Raw genomic sequence first — 24,307 nt, 5'->3', positions numbered from 1 at the left:
CGCGCGCCGGCCGATGGCGTCAGCGCGCCCGGCCCCGCCCCCAGGCTGCCTCCGCCGCGGCGACAGCGGCGCTGCGGGAGCTACCGCGGCCCTCCGGTGTCCCTCCGGTGTCCCTGCCCCGCGCCCCTGCACCGAGCGCCGCCCCGTGCCCAGCGCCGGCACACGCTGCTCGCCGCCCGGCAGCCGGCAGGCGCATGTTCCCGGGCGGGGTCGGCGCGCCGGCGGTGAGCGCGGGCGAGCATGGCCGCGCCCGGGTCGGAGAAGAGCAGCAAGAAGAAGACGGAGAAGAAGCTCGCCGCCCGCGAGGAGGCGAAGCTGCTCGCCTCGTTCATGGGCGTCATGAACGCCATGCGCAAACAGGTACGGGAGGCGCTCGCCGGGAGCCGGCACCGCGGCGTCCGTGCCGCCCTGAGGGCCGGTCCCGCTCCCGCGCCGAGGGTCCCGTGGGTTTCCTGTCCCTTGGGCCCGACTGCGGGGAAAAACCCGCCGGGCCCGGCGCCGCCGGTGCCTCAGGGTCTGCGGAGCCGCACAGCCCGAGCGGCGAGTTCCGATTTCATTTGCTCCGGCTCCTTGTGGGTGCTGGAGGCAGAAGACGCCGTGGATCTGGTTTTCCTTATCTGATAACGCTTTGCGTGTGGTGGGGCATGAGTGAGGCCGTGATTGATGGATGGCCCGGTGTCCCCGGTACGAGCATTCACGGAGCCGTTTTCGAACCTAAGCCTAAGGGCAGTGAAAAGGCGCTGATGCTGAATTTTTTACCAGAAACTCTTCTCTGAACAATACCCTGTGAACAGCGAAACTGCAGCAGGAGGAGGGGGATGAGTAGAACCATTGTTTGGTGTCAAAGGTGGCATTTTTGTCTTGAATACCTCTGGCCATTGCACTAGAAAGCTAGTGGCAGTGTAGGAATTTAGTGGCTTCATCTGGCCTCAAACTCTGAACTCTGGGGCTGATCAGCTTCCATGGTCAAGAGTTTAGTGAATATTAAAGTCAACTCCTCTTTAGCAGTGGAGCAAGAGTGGTAACCAATATTGCAATCATACAAGTGCAATTCAGTTGAGATGTCCACACTCAAGTAAATACTAATTTTTAATTTTTTTTTTAATTGAACTAATGGTACAAGAGCAGAAGGATGACACGTGTAACTCCTTGCATATGAAGAAATCTTTCTTCTCAGAGGAGGATCTAGATTGATTGTGGAACTTAGGTTTAAAAACAGTGATGTGTAGCCAGAGTTAAAGCTGACTCTGAAGCCAGACCATGTAGGAGCTTCACTCTTGGCACTGTCATGTGTTGTATCTTCTAGGGTTTAGTTTCTTGTCCTCCAGCGTTAGTATTGCCACAGGCTCAGTCCAACTTTTCATGCTGTCTGCACCAGCAGTCTGAGTCCTGACCTCACAAGTATTGGTGTTGGTTCTGCTTTTCTCTGGCACTTCGGCCCTGTTCTTCACTCACTAATAGACAGTCAATTACATTGTCTTGCATAAACCATTTCACACAACTAATCTCCTATGTATGAAAACTAATCTTTTTTCAGTGATTTCAGGTAGTAGAGCTAAGACTTAAAGTCTGTGATCTATATTTTTTATGTAGGCTTTTTTTCTGATCTAAAAGTCTAAACATATTCCAAGGTGTGGCTGAATTCATAACTTGGTTATGAATATAACCAAGTCATACCTCTGCCATTGTTTAAAGGGGAATGCCAGATGCTGTTATGATTTGTAAGTAGATAAAGGAGCTATTGCCCTCCTGTAGATATATGTCCAGTCCCCAGCACAGGAATTCACAGTGCTTTACCTTGTCCCTCTCCCAGTGTGTGGTACCGCATTGTTCTGTACCTCATCTTGCAGTATAGTGGAGTGCCAGCTCTCATGTAGATGTGAGCCACTCCAAAGAAGGAGAGCCTCAGAATTAAGTGCTGTGAAGTTTGTGTGTACTTCTGATTCAAATTCCAGAATCTGTTATGCCCAAGGAGGTGCTGAGTTTTGCCTGCAAACTTTCATCAGGTGACCTTTACATATCCCACACAGTGCTGACTGGTCCAGAAATTCTTGCAGATTTCATGCAACTCATGCTTCTTTTAGGAGTTGTTTGTAAGAGGAGCTCAAGTATTACTGAGGGAGTAGGGGTAGGTGTGATTATACAGGATACATTTGGGAAGTCGGCAGTAGCCAGAGGAAAACACCTATTTCAGCTCCTTAGTTGTGCTAAAGTTGTTAGAGAATTTGTAGTCAGCTCTTTCCTCATGTATTTTGATACATCAAGAACTATGCTGTAGTTACAAAACCTGAATATGAGTTTAAATTTCCTGTGATGGAAATGTCAAGGTGCACATGCAGCTCTAGGTATTTAGCTCATTAGTTTAATCCTGTAGGAATCTGGGCCGATGGGAACTTAATGGGAGCTCGTTTTAAGGAGGCTGCTTTTTGTGTAAGCTGGGATGAAGAGGAATCCTTCATGAATATGGGAGTTTAGAGTAAACTATGGACACACTTGCACTCAGTACAGGTGAGGTGTTGGAGCCAGGTGTGTTTAGTGCTTGGAAGACTTGGTGCTTGTCTCCAGCATTGGTGGCCCCCATCTTGGTGGGTTCTCCAGAGCTGTTGTACAGTGTGTGCATAAATCATTTGTTGCAACATTGCAGCTCAGTGGAGGTCAGCCAAGAATGAAGTCATTGGAAATGAAGCTGGGATAGGGCTGCAAGGTGTTGCTGAACCTGTTATTTGGAAGGTGAAGTGCCCTGCAGAAGGTGACGCTCGGGTGTGTCCTTTGGTTACCACCAGTCACGTGGTGGAGGTGACCCAGTGACAACAGTGGGTCGTCCTGGAAAGAGGTGCAGAAATCCTCAGAAGAGCATTAGTTGGAATGGAACTGTCACACCCTGGAACATCCCAGGGAAAGGAGTTAAAATGATGCTCTGTTTTGGTTGGCAAATGCACCCAGAGGAGCCTTAGAACATCTGAGGTGTTTCAAATGCTGAGCTTTTTAATGTAATGTGTCTTAGAAATGCAGTGTGGAGCTCAAGCAACAGGTGCAAGTCTTAGCAAAGCTTGGCCATAAAGGCCAAGTTTTTAAAGGATTTCCTCTGGAACTTTTCCAGAATGGTCTCTTTTTTGTTGTGGTTTCAATCCAAAGTGGGTTAAAACTACAAAGGAAGCTATATGTCACCCCCATCTAACTTTCATTTAGTTAATATTTTTGAAAGTATTATTTATATTTTGTCCAATATGTGCTTTTGAGTGTCCTGTAAAAAATGAAACAGGCATGTTTAAAGTAAATGTTATTGTCTCCATGTGGAAAACACGGTTGCAGTTCTAAGCAAGTCTATATTTCCCACAGTAGAAATGTTCTTTTCTGAGGCTGGCCTTGGAATGGGTGTACTAGATGTTTTTGAAAGCAGTTCCATGAACTTGGAAATAATTTTGGACTATTATCCTTTTTTTTTTTTTGAGGAAGCAGTGCTGCTCAGTTTTTCTTTCTTAATAGATAATTATAATTAACTGTAGTATGATATGCATTTATTTCACTCAATATGTTCTCAGAAGAGATAGCATTTCAGAATCTATTCGGATTATGGGGGGTTTTTACCCCAGTCTCTCCTGACAGTTTTTATAAGTTCTGTTGCTTTCCCTGCTCCTTCTAGAGCATGACAGTTCACATGCAGGGGAGAAACTAGCCTACATATAAACAGCAAACAAATGAGAAATAAATTCCATTTTGTTTGGAAGCTGGTTGCTCATCAGATGTGACCAGTCAAACCCTGCCAACTGAAGTGGTATTTTTTGATACATTTTCTTTAAAATGCTCCATTGAATGCTTTAAACACATCCATCACTTTGACTTCACTAGGGAAATAGGATGGCAGTCCTCATACATGAGGTTCTGTGAATTGTTTTGAAAATTAGCAGCAGAGTAGAGGAGAGCCACTGACAGATGAAAGCAATACAATATAAATGCAGCTCCTACTAGGTGCTGCAGAGCCTACATTATTGTAGGCTGATGGAAAAACTACAGGACATACTTCAATCAGAGTTCATGTTATTCGTGACCATCCAAATTCATGGGTAAACTGATGCTTCCTGGTTCTCCAGGCTACTGAACTTTGACTTTCAGAAAATCTTTTTATCACATAGTGCTCTTGAGTTGCGTGTGTTACAAAAAGCAATGAATTTTCATAAGCTGTTGTAAAAGAAATATTGTTGGAATATTTTCAAAAATGCTGATTTTTCTTTCTTTCCTCTCTGATTCAGAAAACTCTTTGTGATGTCATTCTTATGGTTCAAGAAAGAAAGATCCCAGCTCACCGTGTTGTGCTTGCTTCAGCCAGTCATTTTTTTAACTTGATGTTTACTAGTAAGTCCTTTGAAAATTGATTCATTTAAAACTTTCATTATGATGTCCTGTTATATTTATGTCTGTCAACCTGTTTATCTTATGAAAATAATTTATTTGAGGGTAAGTGTTGGTGAAGGTTTCTCATTTTGTGTCCTTCCATTCATCTCTGTTCACCCCTCCCCTCATTTTCTCTTTAACTCTATTTTGATCAAGTCAAGTGTCACTTCATATATATGCTCTCTTAATAACAGGGGCCTATACACTGTACTAGAGTTTATCGTCCTTCCTTAATTCCCTGAAAATTGGGATTTTTTTTGTCCCATTACCGAATTTGTCTGCCATTGGGCACTTCTGCATATAAATTAGGCTTTCAGAGTTTAGAGGCATGGTGTAGTGGCTGGAGTGGATGATCTTAGAAATCTTTTCCAACCTTTATGTGATTACCTTAATTCTGTGGTTCTGTGATTCTTTTGTTTATGTTCTTTTCAAAAATTCAGTTATGCAGTATCTTATCTTTTGTATGCCTTCTTACACATGAATTGTAAAATTGCTGTAAAATGGAAGCTGAGTGGAAGTGAAATAACCATGCATTCCAGTGGTCAGTGGTAACCACCTGTGGGCAAACCTGGTGCTGTGTCTGGCTGTGGGAGCTCGCTCATGTCTCTGTTGTTATCAGCTTGAATGTGGAAATGGCTTTTGGCAGTGCTGATACTAACTTGGTAATCTGGCTGCAGTCAACAACGTCTAGGACTTTTTCTGCTTAAAACAGTTCATCATAATTTAGATAATGCAAGGGATGTACTCACACCAGTTATCTTGTTTGTTCCACTGCCTCCTTTCCTGACTTGCATTAGCAATCCTGGGAAAACAGCAATCAACTGAGCAGTTTTTGCATGTTACCACTTTGTATAATTGCTTTATTTTCTACTGTTTGCAAAACATAGAATAACCAGAGTGACTTCGTGATTAAAAGTTTGTCTTTTAATGTGTTTGCAGCAAATATGATTGAATCAAAGTCCTTTGAAGTGGAGCTAAAAGATGCAGAGCCTGACATTATTGAACAGCTTGTGGAGTTTGCTTATACTGCAAGGTAGTTTTGTTGTTTAAAGCTCATGCTTTTCTAGGAAGCCTGCCAATTTTAAGTGATAAAAGCTTAAAATAATGCTTCTGTGATTCACCTGTTTTGTTATGATTAAAATTCTTTCCTTTGTTTAAAGCCTGTTGTGACTAGACCTTCTATCCTTCTTCCCTCTTCCTTTTTATTTGACCCAGTAGGAAGCCCTACAGATTAAAGAGAATGCTGTTTGTCTCCAGAAAGCAATTCAAGCACTTCAAGCTTTTGACTTCATTGTTGGAGTCAAATGATGTTTCCCATGGTTCTGTACTTCAGGTCAGCAGGGTCTCTCTTTGTGGTCATAGTAGCTATGGCACAGAACCATTTCCACGAGTTATACCTTCATCTCAAAGCAGGCAGAGTGGATAACTCTGCTGTGAACAGTGTTTCCCCCTATCTCAGCTTGTCCATGTATTTGGGGATTTCTTTGGGTTTTTTCCTCTTCCGACCCCTCCCCCAACAGAGCTCTTGCAGATGGCTGGGATTGTAAACAGTACTTAATCAGCTTTAATCAGACCTATGGATGGCAGGCCTTTCATCTAATGGGGTCAACTCTCATTAAGGAGGCTTTCTCCTTTCTTTTGAGGGGAATCTTCTTGTACAGTCCATCAGTGGTAGGAGGCAGTCTGTGTTAGCAGCCCCATGGTTGCCTGTCCTGGTACCCAAGCCCTAGGCTGTGGCCTCCATAACTTCTCTTGAAGCACTGCCAAACTGGTTGTTCTGCTTATGCACTGGCCAAATCAGCAAGACCAGTCTTGAGAGAGTTCAGACATGTTTTGCTGATGTCTGTTTGGGAGTTGAAAATGATAATTAAAAAAGGTTCTGGATTTGGTTTTTTTTCCCCTTCTGTGAAAGTGGTTAATCACACAACTCGTTGCGATAGTATAGGACCACACAGGACCTGTTAAAGGGTTATTCTTCAGATCCCAGAACTGGTTATTCTTTGCCCTGCTTGGGTAAAGTGGAGGAAACAAAAGCAGTTTGTAAAGGTCATGAAGAAGGTGTCCTTAAGACTGTATGTGAAAGATTCTTGGGTGAATAGGAGGAAAATAATTTTGCCACTTATGTGAATTAGTATAAGTTGCTTTTTTTATTGCTGCAACTTAGGTAATTTCAGTTATGCTAATTTTACACCTTCTGTTTTGCAGAATCTCAGTTAACAGCAATAATGTCCAGTCTTTACTAGATGCAGCAAACCAGTATCAAATTGAACCTGTGAAAAAAATGTGTGTGGACTTTTTAAAAGAACAAGTTGATGCTTCCAATTGTCTTGGTAAGAGAAATAGACTTAAATTTAGTGTTTATTTTTTAACTTTGCTGTATTGTCTATCTGCAGATAGACAGTAACATTTGGCTAAATCCAGGCATGTTAAAATAGTTTTTATCTGAACCTGAACTGTTTCTCCACTGACTATGCAAGGACACTTCTTGTTTGTTAGAGAACTGCATGTGTTTGGTGAGGTGGAGCTTTCAGTTGTTACTGTTCTTGCGACAGAATCTGACATACTTGTAACTTACAAAACAAGCATATCTTCTACAAGTATAAACAGAGTAAGTTTAGGCTAGTTTTGGTTTTATTCACTTTTCACTTTGACTGAAAACAATGAATGTCATCTGGGCAGGTTTGATATCCTGTTCTGTAGCTGTAATGTAAACTCAGTGTTATAGAAAAGGTAAACAGCAAGTAGAACTAAATATGTTTTCATATTTTAGATTTGGTGCACTTTATATAATCAGAAATTAAAGAGAAACTTTTTTAGTGTTTTTTATTGACATTTTTAGGTAATTCTCGTAATATCTATCATATTACAGACGTTTATAGCAGCAATAGAAATGTTTTGCAGAGTACATCTGAATTACAGTGACTCAACTGACCCTTCAGTGCAGTACAGGTGCAGCTCTGAAACACGAGAGCTCTGAAAGCTCTCTCCCTTCTGCTGGGAGAAAGGCATTACCTATGGAAAATGCCACTTAGTCTTGCTTTGAGGCAAATTTCTGCCCTGTGGCTTCTGTTAGGTGGAAAATTAATTGTGATCTCTAACACTTGCATACTTTGTTGCTAATTTATTGCAAAAAGATTAAAACAATTTTTCCTTAAGGCATTGTTTTTAAATTGGGACATGTTTTGTGCAAACTCATAAGCAAGTACACAGTTCATTAAAAAAAAAGTATTTGAAAGGCCTCATTTGAATCTTGAAATTTTGTAATACCTGTGGATTTTATCTTTTTAGTTTGCATTTTACTACACTGAGCAGCTCAGACTCATTGCAACCCATTTGTTGGTGAGCTGCTGACCCTACTGGACATTTCCTCTGTGAGAAGGAAGACTGGAATGATGAGAAGTTGCTGCTGAAAAGCTCTGTGCTTGTTTGGTTTTTAATGGCAAAGTTGGCAGTGGTGCTTCTCAGCTGCTATTGCTGTTTACACCTTTATGCCAGCCTTCTGTCCTTCCAGCAACAGCAGCCTGACTTTGTGTTGGTCTTCAGCTGACTGTGCTACATATATAGAAAGGTCCCAGTTCAGCATGACTCTTGAAGGAAACTGGACTTGGTTGGTGACTGATGCTGCATGAGCAGGTCAGGAGAGGTTGTAAAACATGAACCCAGTTTCTCAAGCTGTTCTGGTTAGACATGGTTAGTGTGGCTTGGCTCAGACTTGGTTAAGGTACTGTTGTCTGCTTTGTAATTGGGAAAGAAACAGTGAGGAAATAGTGCTGGAGAGACAATTAATACAGCAAGTGTTGCAGGTCTGACCCTCCAATTAGTTCAGTAGGGACAGGGATCAGCAGCTTGTCCCTGTCTTAGTTGGCCTTGAATTGCAGGTGATTTATGATAACATGTGTTTTAATGGGAGAAAAAAAGGCAGGGTAATAAATATTAAAGTGGAATTGTAAGTATCGCTGAAACTACAGCAATTGTATTCTATTTTCATATATTAAAGGTAATTGCAGTTCAAGTTTAGAAGGGTTTTTTTCTTCATTTTCCTTCACAGGCATAAGTGTGCTTGCAGAATGCCTAGACTGCCCGGAACTGAAAGCCACTGCAGATGACTTCATCCATCAGCATTTCACTGAGGTTTACAAGACAGATGAGTTCCTTCAGCTTGATGTTAAGCGTGTGACACATCTCCTGAATCAAGATACATTGACAGTGAGGGCAGAAGACCAGGTGAGATCCCTGTTTCGTAGAAGCTAAAAGAATTGAACTTAACTGTCTTTTTTTTATCAAGAACTGGCTTCAGGTATTCCAGTGTCTCACTTCTGATGTTCCTAGAGGATATGATGCACATAGTGCTTGCTAAATTGTGGAATATAAGGTTCATCCTAACTTGGTCACAACCAAATATTAATAAATATTCACATTTCAAGTGTGGTTTATAGATGTGTTGTTTCAGCAAAGTTAGAAGAAAGAAGTCACAGAGGAAGTAAGCAGAACAGTTTCCTTTGTTAAGATAGCTAAAGGGCTTCTGATTCAATAGTGTGTGAGCTAAATGTAGTGATTGCTTCTAGATTGGGATTTATGTGCTTTTGGTGAAAATGGACCACTTCAAAGTAGTGAGCAAACTGCACCTTAATGGGTGCACATTTCTACCTGAGTATGGCCTAGCCCATTCCAAAGAGGAGTTTCCTGATGGAAACATAACATACACAAGCCTGGGGAACTGAGGGACTTGGCAGTAAGATGAGTAAAACACTGAAAGCTACATGCATTGGCAGTGGTGGATTGCTGGAACAACTTTATTTAGGGACTGGACATAAAAAAGTTTAGGTGGCTGAAAGGAGCCTGGAGTTCACTCAGTTAAAACTTGTAACCTGTGGTAGAAATTGCATTCACAGCCATCCCATCTGGAATGCTTGATTCAGCTTAGAGCACAGCCCTGAATGATTATTTGCCAGCGTGTTCTTCCTACTGCAGGAAAATAGGAAGCATACAAGGTGTCTGCACTGCAGCCCAGACAGGTGGTTGTAGGCTGGTTGTAGCAGTTGAGTGGTACTTGTAGCTGCTGGGCACTTGTAGCTTCTTAGTCAAAGCTGTTGAAAACAAACTGCGCTCTTACCTCTGTAGCTCTGCTCTTCTGGTGCTTGAATTGGGTAACTTAAGCTTGTGTGGGTATGGCATCACGAGCTGACTCACACCTTTGAAGTGCAACAGAGGGATGTTGGAGATGAGATGGTATGTGTATCCTCTTGGAAATGGATGTTCTGCTGACTGTGAAGTTTCTGTTGACATTGACCTCCAACAGGCAGAAGAATTTGTTTGAAGCATTAAGGTTTAGTTATTTGTCTTACTGTATGGTGATGTAAATTATAAAAATAAGAATTAGAGTTGGGGATAATATCAGGTGATTGAATATGGCAGTTGGTTTGTTACAGGTATGAGTGCTGTCACTGTTCAGTTTTCTTGCTGAGTGCTGGGAAAAGTTCAGATCATGGGGTAACATTCTCAGAGCTGGTAAGATTTACATTTTTGAAGTTCTGTTGGTAAGGTAGGCTGGCATGCTTTAACCTGGCAGCAGTGGTAGAAATGTTATGTATTCAGCATGGCATCATTAAAATTCCCTTAGGAAACTGGTAGTGTGCAGCAAGAAACTACAGAAGTTTGACAGCTGTACTACAGGAGTCTTATTTCTCAGGAGCACTGCTAGAAAGTTGACATTATACTCGTAATTTTTGTTTTGGTGTGTAGTTATATTTAGCAAAAAGGGAAGGTAGCATTAAGTACTGTCTGTCCTATACAATGCTCCTGTTCAAGTCATTCTGTTAAATTTCCTTAGCTGATTGAATTGAGCCTTTAATTATTGTTTTCTTTGCTCTCCCACATTCCCTGGTGATTTTGCAGAGTTACAGCTGGGGTGGTGTAGTAGTCCTGAATAATTCTTCCATGAAGTGTCTTTCCATGTTATATTTGTCACTCAGCACCAATCACTGTGACCAGTTTCAGGTACAGATGTAGGCACTGGCTGTGCTATTGCTTACAGTGAGGTTGTCCTGCCACTTCAGAGTCCGTGCTTCTGGATAAGCTTGCTGTGCCTGAGAACAGCATGGAAATATCAGAATATACATGTAATCCTGGATTTTTTTTTCATTTCTTCCTGACTCAGTCAACAATTATAAATAGAGCCAATTTCTTGATTGTCTTCCCTCTTTTACCTTCCCTGATCCCTAAGAAAACCCATTATCTTTTTCTGTGAGGAGGAGAAAAAGAGGAGATGCTCTGGTAAATTTACAATAGTTTGCAGATAAAAACTTTGACTTAAGTGATCCCCTAAGACACAACAATAGCAATGTATTTGGATACCCAACATGATAATTTGGTAAGAAAACCAGTCTATCACCTCAGGAGACTATATCAAATAGAAGTTATTTCATTTCTGTGAAGGCATTACTGATGTTATGGCACAGAACTTGAGGAGTATTAGATTTAACCTGGTATAGGAGTTACCCACATAAATGTGAATTGCAGATTCATGTTTTCTATTTGGAGGGAAAAAAGTTAAACAGCAGAAGTAGTAGACTTTTGAAGTCTGTCAATGAGATTTATTCAGTGGTTGTGCACTTGTTTTACTTGTTTGAGCATTATCTTTTTTTGGGCTTGGTTGACTTTTGTTGTAGGTGGAGTTTTTTGGGTTTTTTTGAAAGATGGCAATGGGATCCCCATGTAATAAAACGTTAGTATAGGTTAACCTCCAGCAGGCATTAGAATCAATTCATAGCATTAAGGTTCTGTTACTTGTCTTGCTGTGTGGTGATATACGTTATCCCTTTCTCTCCTTGTCTTGTCCTCTCTCGTTAAAGGTTTATGATGCAGCAGTCAGATGGCTGAAGTATGATGAGCCAAATCGCCAGCCCTACATGGTTGATATTCTTGCTAAAGTCCGGTTTCCTCTAATATCAAAGAACTTCTTAAGTAAAACAGTTCAGGCCGAACCACTTATTCAGGATAACCCAGAATGCCTTAAAATGGTGATCAGTAAGTTGACCTCTAGCTGAAATCTTTATGATGTTCTGTATAATTAAAAAAATTCTTTGAAAGTTTTTGAAAATTGTTTGCTTTAAAATACTCTAACATTTTCACATTAAATCCATCTGTGTTCCCTCTAGGATGCTGTGTTTAGTTGAAGTTGGATTAGCAGATTATTCTGTAAATAAAACTTACCTTATGTAACAGTGTGACTTTCATTTGTTTTCTCCTAGCAAATGGCATGAACCATGAGAAGTAATGGAATGGAGCTTTTGTCAATGACTCATTAGGGTAACTGAAAGTTAGTCTGCCTTTGTGACAGGCTCGTAACTTCAGTATCACTCATGTTTGTATGTGCATTAATAAAAGAAATATGTCAACATTTTGAATATTTGAAAGCTTTCGTAAGCAAATTAGAATTTTAGGTGTATGTTTTACTGCTTTTATCTATTATATATTGAACATTGATCCTGCAATGATTCATCCTACATTTGCATTCTCAGGATGCAGATGAAATAGGAAACAAGCTTCCCTTTTGTTTTTGGACACCATTTGTAAAATTTATCATCTAAGAAAGAAAAGCAATTTCAGTAGCAATTAACTAGTTGGCTTCAATTTAGTGTAGATCTAAAAATCAGTACACAACTGTTTTACTTCAGACTCAATGAGCAGGATTCAAATTGACCTGTATGTTGGTAAGTATTTGCTGACTTTTGACATCACAGTCATACTTCTTGTGTGACACTGAGTTGGTGTATTGTATAGGAAATAAGGATTTTTGTCTGGTGTGAGTGGCTTTTAATGTCACCAATATTTTTGCACTCTTTGGAATGCTTTTTTTGGGGGGTTGCTTCCTTTTGACTGTTCCAGTGCAACAATCTTAATTGTTTGCTAATATTGGCTAAATGAGCTGATCAATCCATTGGTACATAACATGAGGCTGTATCTGTCCTGTGTTCACATGGAGCAGGCAGTTTGGAAGAGGGTGTAAATCTGGATCTGTGCTCCCACCCTCACATGCTGCTGTGCATTCTTCCATTTTGAATCAAAGCTGTATAGGTGTAATGCAGAAACTTGGTTTTCATCTTTTCCCTCCCTTCCGTCTGTCCCCCATCCTGCCTCTGAAACATCCCTACCCATGTATGAGCCACAGTGGATCTGCAATGGTTGTTGTGTTCCTTGCAGGTGGGATGCGATACCACCTCCTTTCCCCAGAGGACCGAGAAGAGTTGGTGGAAGGCACCCGACCGAGAAGGAAAAAACACGATTATCGCATTGCTTTGTTTGGAGGCTCTCAGCCCCAGTCCTGCAGATATTTTAATCCCAAGGTAATCGTTACCTCAGAATGCATTAAGATTCACTGTTTGTAATCTTGCCTGTTTTCTTTGCTGATGATATTAACAAAGACATAATGATCTACAAAATGGTGTTAGGAAGGAAGTATTCCCTCCCTCCTGGGCATACAATTGGAAAAATATGGTTCATTAAGTATTTTTAAGTCTGTGTACCTAGATGTGATACTGCATTTTGAATAGAATGATTGTGTTTGTTTCTTAGCAATATTAGATATGGAGAGCTGATCAATCTGTCTGAGTTGAGCATTGATTGGTATGTGCATTCCACAGCTGCAAATAAACAAAAGGTCACTAAAACGTAGGCAGTTGGTTAGGAATATGTGAAAGTCTGTATGCATGTGCATGCATTTATGTGTTCAGAGATTAACTCGAAACAGGCTTTTTTAGCACATGTTAAGTTACTGGCTAATATGTTAGTGTAGAACCCAGTTTTATAGGGCTTTTTAATGCATTTGTTATAAATATGCAACCACTTCTAAATCTTCTGAATGGTTCACAATTTTGTGTGTTCTTAAGAGTATATAAGGAAAAGAATGGGGAGTCAAGTATTACAAAAGTGGAAAAGAGTGAGTTTCTACAACAAAAAACTTAAGAGATGGTCAATTTAGAGCAAGCAAGTTCTGCTTGAAATTTGTTCCCATGTTTCTTGAATAAAATGAAGCCACAGGAATGGTGTATATTTCAGCTATGCAGACTAAAGGGTCTAAAAACTTCAACTGCATGCAGAAGGATTACCCATGCCCTGTTTTACCAGGCAAGTACATACAGTAATACAGAACAAAATTGCTTTGTAAACATCAGGGCTCTCTTAAGTTATGAGATCTCATGCATGTAATATTTTGTTGAAGAAATTCTGGTTCCAACTCAGCATATTAAATGCTTGTTAAAATTTCAAACAGTTTTGTGTGCTGTGTGAACTTTATAGTCAGTGTGAGCCCTGTCAAATCTGAATGAATGAGCCTTTGGGATGTGTTTCGAACTTTTTTTTCACATTCCTTTTGTAAGATAAAATTCAAGACACCTTCTCTGAGTACGACTCAAGTCTGTGGGGAAAAAAACCCAAACCTGTCAGCTTTGCTGACTTAGCTTGAGAGACACTTAATATGTTTTCCTTTTGGGAATTCAAAATTCTTAACTAATGACTGCTTTTTTCCTTTATACACATACTCAAGATGAGCAGCACTTCAACTGGGGGTGAGGAGGTGAGGGGTACAGAGCAGATAATTCACTCCTTTCCAAGGTCTAAATTTGGGAAGCCTTTGATCAGGGCATTCATATCTTTTCAAGCAGTTGCATGGTTTTGGCAAAGAAATCTGTTTTGTAGACAGAAAGTAGTGTCTGTGAAAGTCTACATAAAAAATGAAAGAGCTTTACCTTTCATAGACTACTTATCCAGGTATAACACCAAAAAATAACTGAATTTGGAAGACATTTTTAAGAATTGCTTCTCAATCAAAACTTACAGCCTTGCATGTGGAATAAGGAAGGGGGAAGAATGGGGCAGGGAAGGAAAGTTTTAGGAGTGGGTAATTTGAGATCTTTATTCTAACAAGCATGTGTTCCTTCAATGTTTTCCTAGTGCTTATATGCTTTCTTGGATACTCTTAGATAGCCTGTCATGTTTTGGTGAACAGTTTTTACTTAATTTCCAACTCTTAAGCTATTTAAAGGTCCTTTTCTGGATGTTTTGCTTCAGTATTTGATTTCAATCTTTAAACTGTGACAATAGCTTATTAAGTGCAACAAACCAAGGATCTAGAACCCCTGCTGAATTACCATTTAACTCACTTTAATTGGTCTCATCAAAAGATTATGGGAGGGTCACAGAGAATTAAGCTTTTGTATGTACTTCTGCAATGTTAGGACCTTAGGAAAAATTTGGACTTCTGCTTGTCTGCTGAATTGATGGAATAGTGACCTAATCCTTCACTTCAGATTTTAATTAAAATCTGAAATTTAATTAAATTGTTACATGTTGCCCAACTTAAAGCAGAGGTTATACTTTTCCTGAATATATTTTATAGGTTGCAAGATGAGTTTCTGTAGTTGTTGTGTCATAGAACTAGTGCAAAAATGTTAATTTTCACTGATTTCTTTGCACACAATATTAGTCTCTAACAATGACATTCATTTCCTCATTGTCAGAAAGGTTCTTTAAATAAGACTGAATTAGATACTGTGTTTGATTTATAGAGAATGTTAGCAATATTATTTTAAGACTATATTTGCTATCTTTGTTGTACTGTAACTGGTATTTCTGTCGATGCATGTACTTCATCAAGAGAGCAAAATGATGCAACAGGACAGATGCAGATGGGCATAACACGTGTGGAGCAGTCTGGCACTAATTTGAGTAGACATACATGATTTCAGAATACTATTAGAAATCCTAGATGTTCTGTTAACAGTTGTGGGAAGCATTTTCTTGTTGAATTTTTCACAGAATATGAAAAAAAAAACTCTAGGTTGGGAATAAAAGATTTGTTTTGTGTTATGAATTCTCAGTACAGAATTTATGTATACAATTGAGATTTTGTGTCAGCAGTATGCTTATTCTTTTGAAATTACTATCTGTAGTGGCCAGAAATGGTTGGAAGTTTTAAATGCTCAGCAGTGCAAAATTCAACAATGGCAAATAAAAAGTAACACATGCCTGGCAATGCTATTTCTTGATGATTAAGGGAACCAGCATACCTTTTATGAGGAGATAGAGCTGTAGTCAGTAAGCTGTTAATGGGGAGGTTGTCCACAGTGGGCATGTCTGCTGGGTTTTATGATAAACTTGGAAGAGGAATCAACTGAAAATGAGGAAAATTCTCAGATGGAAAAAGGTACTTTTTCACAAGGCCCGTAATGTGTGTGCCATTCTTGTTACAGGGTCTTGAGACTCTCAGGAGTTCAGGGAGTTTTAATAAGTGATTCAATAAATTGATGAAAGATAAAAAGGTACAGCTTTTGCCTCTGGTGTCCTGCATTGCAATTTGATGAAAACAGAGATCAGCAGGGAAAGAGTCACCATACACTTATCTTGGTCTGTCTTTCCCTACTCAGTCCCCCAGAACTGAGACTTGCACTGCCCAGGGCTGTGTGGATCTTCACTGTGGTGTAAAGCAACACTTCTGCATAATTCCTAAATGTGTTAAATTCAAAAATTGAAATAAGTTCTATGTGGTACAGACTAACATTGAAGAGCATTGCAAGAGGATCACCTAAATTGCCTCCTGCTGAAAGAGGAGGTACTGCTGAGTATACTCAAGCTATGGCTTTTCATTTGATAAAGGTATGGATGAAATGGATACATCAACAGAAGCCATAAAAGTGGGTTAAGTCACAGCCCTTTATAACAGTAAAGGAAAACAACAGGATATTTTGTAAAATTGCCAGAAATTTGAGCTAGAAAGTATGTTGATCTTACACAATGCACTGAGACATTTTCTTAAGATTTATGCAGCTATTTATTTTGCCATGCTGTAGTATGGCTTTCCTTTCTAGGATGCCCCAGGACCTGTTTCTCACCATAAAGGGCCACATGCAGCTGACAGCTCTTCTTGATATGGGGGATGCTACAAGAAAAGATTGTAAGATGTTCTGGACTATAACATACTCTGCCTCTCTTTCTTTGAACCCCCATGTAGGAGTCGCTGTTCTTCCTCATTGACCAAGGTGTTTGAAGTATGTCCTTGCTAAGAAAATGTAATGATGTAACGTCTTGTGTGAACCATTACAGTGAAGGTCATTCAGCAGGTTGAGGTAGACCTTCTTGAGGTGGCACAAACAGTGAAGGTCCCATACTTTCCTGTTCAGTATAGGATTCAAGCTATGCTCATGGAATATGTGAGATGCTATTACTCGAGAAGTGTTTCTTGTGCTGTATGCTATCCTGGTCTGCCATCAGTTGTTGAGTTTGGTGTTTTTAAGGCTTTGAGCATTACTGCTCATATTTGATACTTGCTGATTTTGTCAATCTATGCAAAATCAGTTTCTAGGCATCATGACTGCCATTATTTGTGATGGAGCATTACCCTATTTCTTATGCTATCAACTGTGGATAGCTATAGAATATTTGTGTTTTGTAAATTCTGTAAATAAGCTTCTAGTTGTCATGGTAATAAAGTATGTATCAGAGCTTTTTTACTGAGTTGCTTGTCAATTTGGATATTATCTTCTTTTTCCATTGTCTTCGTTTGGTACATTCTGTATTTTATTATTTTTTAGAAAGAATCTGTTACTATATGTAAGATGTGTTTTTCCATTGCTATAAAAGAAAATGCAATCCTACTTTATTGATTACATGCATTGTTTCTAACATGATAGCAGCAGGAGGTCAATAGTGTTGGAAAAAACCACCAAAACTGTTTTTTAGGGAAGCTGTACAGAGTGCACATAGGGAATGAGGAAATAGAAATGCATAATGTCATGGTTCATTGCAGCTAACTATGTCTGTGTCTAAGAGAATTTTTCAAGAGTACGCCTGAGGAGTATTCTTCAATAAACAGTGTTCATGTTTGTTTTGAAAAGGAAGTTAAAACTGACCATGTCTAAATCTCTATGAAAAGCTCTCTGTTTGAAAAACACTCGCTATGCAGGTAAGTGTTATAATCTATTAGACATTACTTGTTCTTTGTAATGCAGGATTACAGCTGGACAGACATCCGATGTCCCTTTGAAAAGCGCAGGGATGCAGCTTGTGTCTTCTGGGACAACGTAGTTTATATTTTGGGTGGTTCCCAGCTCTTCCCTATAAAGCGAATGGACTGCTACAATGTGGTGAAGGATAGCTGGTATTCCAAGCTAGGACCTCCAACACCTCGAGATAGCCTTGCAGCCTGTGCTGCTGAGGGCAAAATTTATACATCTGGTGGTTCAGAAGTGGGTAAGACACTAAAAATCTTTAAAACAAACAAAAAAGCACAAAGAAAGATAGCTGGAAATTTTTCTGGTTTTTTGCATGATTTTGTTGACAAGAAACTGCACGTTGCCATGTTAGCCTAATGAGTTTATTTTCCCATATTTAGGGTTTTATCCCCCTTTGCCCAGTCCAGCAATCTATTTCTGTTGTGTTTTGAAAATGGTCTCACTGATTGAAATGAGTAATGTTTGCATTAACTGGAGTAAAAAGTACACTGCAGCTCTTAGAGTTAAATAGGGACAAGATTGGATGGAGCTCTGAGCAACCTGATCTGGTGGAAGGTGTCCCTGTCCATGGCAGAGGGGTTAGAAACAGATGATCTTTAAGGTCCCTTCCAACCCAAACCATTCTGTGATGGTGTGATAATATATTTTGGGAGTCCCACTCTTATCTTTCTTCTATAAATCCACAGAATTCAGTGTACTTTAAAATTTTCTGGAGTGTGTGACCAGAATAGCTGCATTTTGACAAAAGCCTTCCTTTTATACAGCATGTGTTAGGCCTAATGAGGTCTTTTAAAGGTGGGGGGTGGTGGGGGGAAGTTGAAAAGAAATCTTTTACAACTACTGCTTTTGGTGGTGAAATTGTACTCAGTCCTGTAACAGAATTTGTCCAATTTTTCTGTCAATTGACAGAAGTTATCTTCTGTTATTTTGTTATTCTGTTGGTTTGCTTCCACAAATGGAGAAATATTTCCTTTAGATGTTATTCAGCATAGTAAATGAAAAAAAAATAAAGGACCATTGGGATTTTTTTGCTTTCCAAAAAGCCTAGAAGGTGACTTATGCTGTGGTGTTACAGGAATATTTTATCTTGTCCAAACATTATACATCATCAACAACCCAGAGGTTGAAATGCAGGCATGGTATAGCCATAAAAATAACTGTGCTAATAAAGCTATATTCTGGGGAATAAAAACAAATGGGAAAGAATCCTAGAAGGAAGATCCTTTTGAGGTCTGCCTTGCTGCAGAGGGAGGTGAACAGAGGAAAAAGTTGTCATGATCAGTGCTTAACATTGATAGGTCACTCAGTGGAAGTTGTAACATTTAGGCCATGTTATCTGACCTCTAAAATATTTTAAGAGGCAGCAGAATAAGCAGTTCCCAGCTGCCACCTCGTGTGGTGAATGTGAAATAGCACCTTTCCCATTAGTTGAAATAGGCTTAACTAAGGCCACACTGGGAAACTTGGAACGCTACAGCATCTCATAAATTTTTGCAGTTTCCCATGTTTCAATTAATGGGGCATAACAATAGAAACTTTTGATAGTACAGTATATTTTCTAATGCATGGTAAATGTTAATACATTAACATAAATGTTAATAGTAATACAATTATAGTTGAAATTTTAATGTAGCAGTTTTCTTATTAACACACCCTCACATTACTGCACAATTTCACTTTGCTTTCCATAAGTATTAATCAAGAGAGAATAGTAAAAGCTCAACATTAATAATGGAGTTTATTTTGCCTATACTTTTTCTTCAGAATTCAGTGAATAGTGAAAATTTGGAAAGGTCTGCTTGAATATTGGAAAATAATCTAGTATTTTCTAATTTGAAGCAGGCAATTATGCTGAAAGCATTAATCTGATAAAATGCTGCAGTGTGTTTAGCTGTAAAGAAATCTAAAAATTGCATGTTTTTTCCATCAACTGAAGAGGTTGGATTACCGTGCCAGTCCTTTATAGACAACATGGCTCATTTTCCCTTCTTGAATTGGTGGGAGTGCTGTTCTATTTGCAGTAACTAGCAGAGTTTGGAAGCTGAATGTACCAGATTCTTCCACACTCGCTTCAGTGCAGGAGAAATACTTCACATTATACTGAAAATGGAAGCCTCTACCTGTTAAAAAAAAAAGATCTGCGGATTGTCCATGGATGGGAATTTCTACAACTTCAAAGCAATAAGAATGTCTATTTACATCAAAGAGAAAAATGTCCCACTCCATGCAGTTTTTGGTGATACTGAGAATGACAGGTCAGGAGTGTGAAATGCACGCTTTATAGGAGCGTGTTCATAGGAGTCATTTGGGTCTGGAAACAGCATCCTCTTGAAGGTTCAAATCTTCAGCTGCTAGTACGTGCTGCTAGTGTGACATGCTTAATTTTTAGAAGTAGAAAGCCAAGGTAAAACAGGCAAGAAAACAAGAAAAGGCACCCTTAACTGTTCTGGGTGAATATATCTTACAAAACAAAGGGAAGAAAGATGTGGTTCTTTTCTGAGAAGGTTGTTTTCAGCCTTCTCTGCCTTGGCTGTGATTTGGTCACTTACCTGAGCACAAGTTTTGAGCCCCCATGTACTTCATTAGAAAAATTGCTTTTGATTTCAGTAATGGTTTTCTTGGCTTTTGAGGGAAGAGTACACAAACCCTGCACTTCCAGACAATGAGTATCTACCACTCCTCAGGAAGAAAGTAAATTGGGCAGAGGTAGCTGTTCAGTGGTTGGTAGTAGTTCCAGGGGTATGTTATGATGTAAGCTATCAAATTCCAAAGGCAACTAGTATTCTGGGTATTGGGCAAGTCACAGTGCTTAGAGGAAAAAGACCCTTGACCCTGTAGTGAGTTTACAAAGCTAGTTTCATCTTCACATATGAAAGTTCAATGTATTTCCAAGTAGTAAGCGTAGCATGAGCTGATGACAATGGGATGGATAATTTTTATATGTCTCTATTTAGCATCTATTCCCCTCCAAGAAAAAAAACCCTTTTTTTCTTCTTGCTTTTAAACACAAATAGCAATTTTATAAACTTACTTGCATATTTTGGAACAAAAGAGTCAAAATAATTGCAAGTATGTGCTTTCTGAATAATCCCAAGTTTAAAGCTGGCTAGTTCTACTTTTTGAGGTGGGAAAGCAGCTTTCCCTTTTCCACTAACAAAGCATCAGTTTGATAATTGCTGTTAGACTCTTCTATTGAAAGACAACCATAAGAATTAATGCCACTTTGGTGGGTTTCTATTTTTTTTAAGGCAATTCTGCACTGTATTTATTTGAATGCTATGACACGAGAACAGAGAGCTGGCACACAAAGCCCAGCATGCTGACTCAGCGATGCAGCCATGGAATGGTGGAGGCCAACGGGCTCATTTACGTATGCGGAGGGAGCCTGGGAAACAATGTTTCCGGGAGAGTCCTGAATTCCTGTGAAGTTTATGATCCAGCCACAGAAACGTAAGTGTTCTTTAAGTCAGGTTGGCTTTAGTCACTCGGTCTTTGCTAGCTCTGTAAATGACTGAAATATAGATGACTACAGGAAAAACTCGGGTAAGGATTTTTTCCTGAGTCAGCATTAAGAAACCAGTTATGTGTAGTTCTACTTGAAAGGATGTTTTTCTTAAACAGCTTTCTTCCATATTTTATTTTCCTAATGATAAATTGTATTTGTTTTCTCTGAACCAGATGGTGATTTGTCCTTTTCTGTTTGATTTCTTTTCCCCAGGTGGACTGAACTGTGTCCAATGATTGAAGCCAGAAAGAATCATGGGCTGGTGTTCGTAAAGGACAAAATATTTGCTGTGGGTGGACAAAATAGTTTAGGTACTTTAATTCTATTAATTCTCTAGCTGGTCACACAAGGTTTCATGGGGGTTTTTTTCTATGTTGGAATGAACTTGGTCTACTCTGTTCAGCTGAAAAGCTTTGAGCAGCACCACCAAACATGTCCTGTTGTTGTTACATCAGTGCTGCATTCTTCCTTTCTCCTCCCCTCTTCCCTGTTACCTTATTTTTCTAATTCTTGTACTAATGATAGTCAAGTTCAGATATGCAGCCCTACTGTAGCCCAGTTCTGAAGTAGTTAATATGGCTAAATGAAGCATGCGATAAAAAGATTTAATGTTTGTTTGGGGGTTTTTTTGGGGCGAAGGTTTAGCTATTCATGTGTTTTCAGAGGTTTTAGCATTCTTTTGAGAGATAGGTAAATGTGTAGACCCTATTTTAGGAACTTCAGTCTAAAGACTTAAATCTAGTCTCGTATTCTAAAATGGTGAAAATGTGAGACCTCTTTTGACTGCTCCAGCTTTGAAATATTTACTTTTGTGGCCAGGTCAATTATGATCTGCCTGTCTCCTTGTCTTTAAAACTAAAAGAATAATACTTTACAAGAAGAATTGAATTTGAATGGTTTGAATTGCACAGGGTTTCTGAACTGCTTTTCAAAACAGAAAATTTTCATTTATGAGGTTTTTTAATCGCTATTTATGATAAGTGGAATACTTGATTTCAGATGAACGCTATTTTAGAATATAGCTTGATTTTTTTATTGGCTACTCAAATGATTCCATCATTCCAGTGACTGATTCCTAATGCAAAAATAACAGATACATTTATTGCACAAACATTTTATCCATCCGTAATCTGCCAAAATGTAAGTGTATTCACTTAATGCTCCTCTTAGAAGTGTCAAAATTTGTTCTTACTGGAATAAAATGAGGAAGAATTATGTCTGGGTTGAAAATCTCATATCTACTAATATGATAGAGAGATTCCTTAATCTCTCAGATCTAATAATTCAGTACTAGAAGTGAAAACTGAATTAAATAGGGACCAGGATGTTCATAGCTATTGTCAAGTGTAATTACTAGCAGATTTCCTGAAAAAGCAAATCTTAGTCACAAAATCTACTCTTCTCTTATAATTTTTGCTTCCTTTGACCCTTTCCAAAGGGACTTAGGCTTTTACACTTCCATGATTTTAACATCATGAGAATATAACATCTTCTATTAGTAAATGGCTAGTTTTGGTAAAAGTACCCATGAGCCATCTAGAATGAAATGCCATTGCTATCGGAAAGTTTCAGGTAATTCCTGAGTTTTAGTCACTAACCCCAAATCCGTCAGAAATTCAGCATCGAAAGTTCTTCTGTTCATGAAGTTCATTACTAGTGTGAATTTATTGGAATACATCTTACTTCCTATCTTCTTTTCACTTTTCTCTGGTTTTGTATTTAAGGATAAGCTGTTAGTTTAGAAACGGGGGTGTATTTTCAGATGTGCTTTTCTAAGTGTAGGGGTTTTGAAACCTTGAAAATAAAGACTTAAGTTTGCATGCTGTAGTGCAGTCCATACAGTGCAACATAATAAGCAGTTATCTATCTCATTGCTTTGTAGGTGGCCTTGATAATGTAGAATATTACGATATCAAGATGAATGAATGGAAGATGGTGTCTCCAATGCCATGGAAAGGTGTAACAGTGAAGTGTGCTGCGGTGGGACCCATAGTCTATGTCCTGGCTGGTTTTCAGGGCGTTGGTCGCTTAGGGCACATTCTTGAATATAACACTGAAACAGACAAGTGGATAGCCAACTCCAAAGTCCGTGCTTTCCCAGTGACGAGTTGTTTAATCTGTGTTGTAGACACTTGTGGGGCAAATGAAGAAACTCTAGAGATCTGAAGACTGTATGAGATGCCGAGGCATTCTTCAAAGACTTGGGAAAAGATGGTTATTGGTGCTTTGTTTCCATGTTTTACTGAATCATGTTAAATTTAGTAACAGGAAAAAAGTGAGATGCAGTCTTTCAATTTGTATATACAGCATATTGTATAATGTGGATTTTGTCATGCCCATTTTCTTGTCCATTTTAAAGAGATGGGGATGTGTTTTGAGAATCCACTTACCTAGGTGATATCACATGGCATCTTCCTTTAAAAGGACTGTGGGTGTGGCATTGTCAAACACAGACCAAATCCAAATACTTGGAATGCCTCCAAAGCATTTGATGAAGAAAAAATTTCTGGTTAAATGACATTTTACCAAGATCAGTTGCAGAGACACTTCCTTTAATGAAGGTGAGTAAATACAGCTTGGCTCATGAGAAAGAGGAAGAACAGTTTTTTCTCCTTCATACCTACCTGCAGAAATCTTACTGGAATGAAATGAAGATATTTTCTCAGGAAAGACCAAGGACTGCTGTGTAATAAAGATTACCCATGTTTCAACAGCTCTCTAGATCATGACAGCTGCCCTCTTCCAGTGAGTTTCTTCAATCATTTGCATGACTGCTTATCAATTTTTTAAGGTTAGAGAGGCCACACATAGAAATTAGAGAAACACTTTGATGGTCTCTTTGGCATTTTATGGAACTTTGACAGAAAGTCTTTTTGATTTTTTTTTTCTTTTTTTTTCTTTTTTTTTTTTTATTACACTGAGGTAGGGAATGGTGGGGCAAGTCGACGAGAATTGTGCACTATAACTAGCAAGTTGGAAACTTGGAAAGAATTTTCAGTCTATTTTCCTAGGCATCAGACTGTACATACTGTAGATGCCAAACCATTAGCAAACATGGGAACAGGAATGAGAAAAGCAAAGTCAATACAAGAGATATATCGATTTTCTTCTTGGAAATGACTGTTTTTAAAATGGCATGAACCAAGTCATTAAAGATACTTTACAGAAGTCTTCAGAAGTTGCGCATGGTTATTCATCTCTGGTTTAGAAGCACAGAGTTCTGTAAATGCATCCAGCCCACATGATGGTAAATTTCTTCACGCAGCCTTGAAGTCCAGCCTCTCAAGCTCTGGGTGTCATCGACATCGTGTGCCTCTTCCCAGTTCTGGAAAACTACAAATACCTGTCCTGCTCCCATGGTAGTTTATTCGTAGCTGCATCGTAGTTTCATCACCTCTTCTAA

At 39.2% G+C, this 24,307-nt stretch overlaps 1 protein-coding gene across 2 annotated transcripts; it reads left to right on the top strand.

Moving 5' to 3' along the window:
- Positions 1-6: 6 nt before the first annotated feature.
- On the top strand, positions 7-24,307 carry KLHL7 (kelch like family member 7). 2 transcript variants are annotated; one of them, XM_063410607.1, is made up of 12 exons: positions 7-360; positions 4,251-4,353; positions 5,332-5,425; positions 6,598-6,722; positions 8,441-8,616; positions 11,244-11,418; positions 12,595-12,737; positions 13,450-13,518; positions 17,397-17,637; positions 20,648-20,849; positions 21,118-21,215; positions 22,787-24,307. In XM_063410607.1, the coding sequence occupies exons 1-12, from the start codon at positions 241-243 to the stop codon at positions 23,068-23,070; spliced, it is 1,830 nt and encodes a 609-aa protein (XP_063266677.1). In that variant the 5' UTR covers positions 7-240; the 3' UTR covers positions 23,071-24,307. The 2 variants fall into 2 exon arrangements, with proteins under 2 accessions (XP_063266677.1, XP_063266685.1); XM_063410615.1 differs by lacking the exon at positions 13,450-13,518 and having other exon boundaries at positions 22,787-24,306.

The sequence above is a fragment of the Prinia subflava genome, chromosome 1, assembly GCF_021018805.1.
Source record: "Prinia subflava isolate CZ2003 ecotype Zambia chromosome 1, Cam_Psub_1.2, whole genome shotgun sequence".
NCBI lineage: Eukaryota > Metazoa > Chordata > Aves > Passeriformes > Cisticolidae > Prinia > Prinia subflava.
Note: the sequence above shows the minus strand (reverse complement) of the source record. Positions and strands in the feature narration are given on the sequence as shown.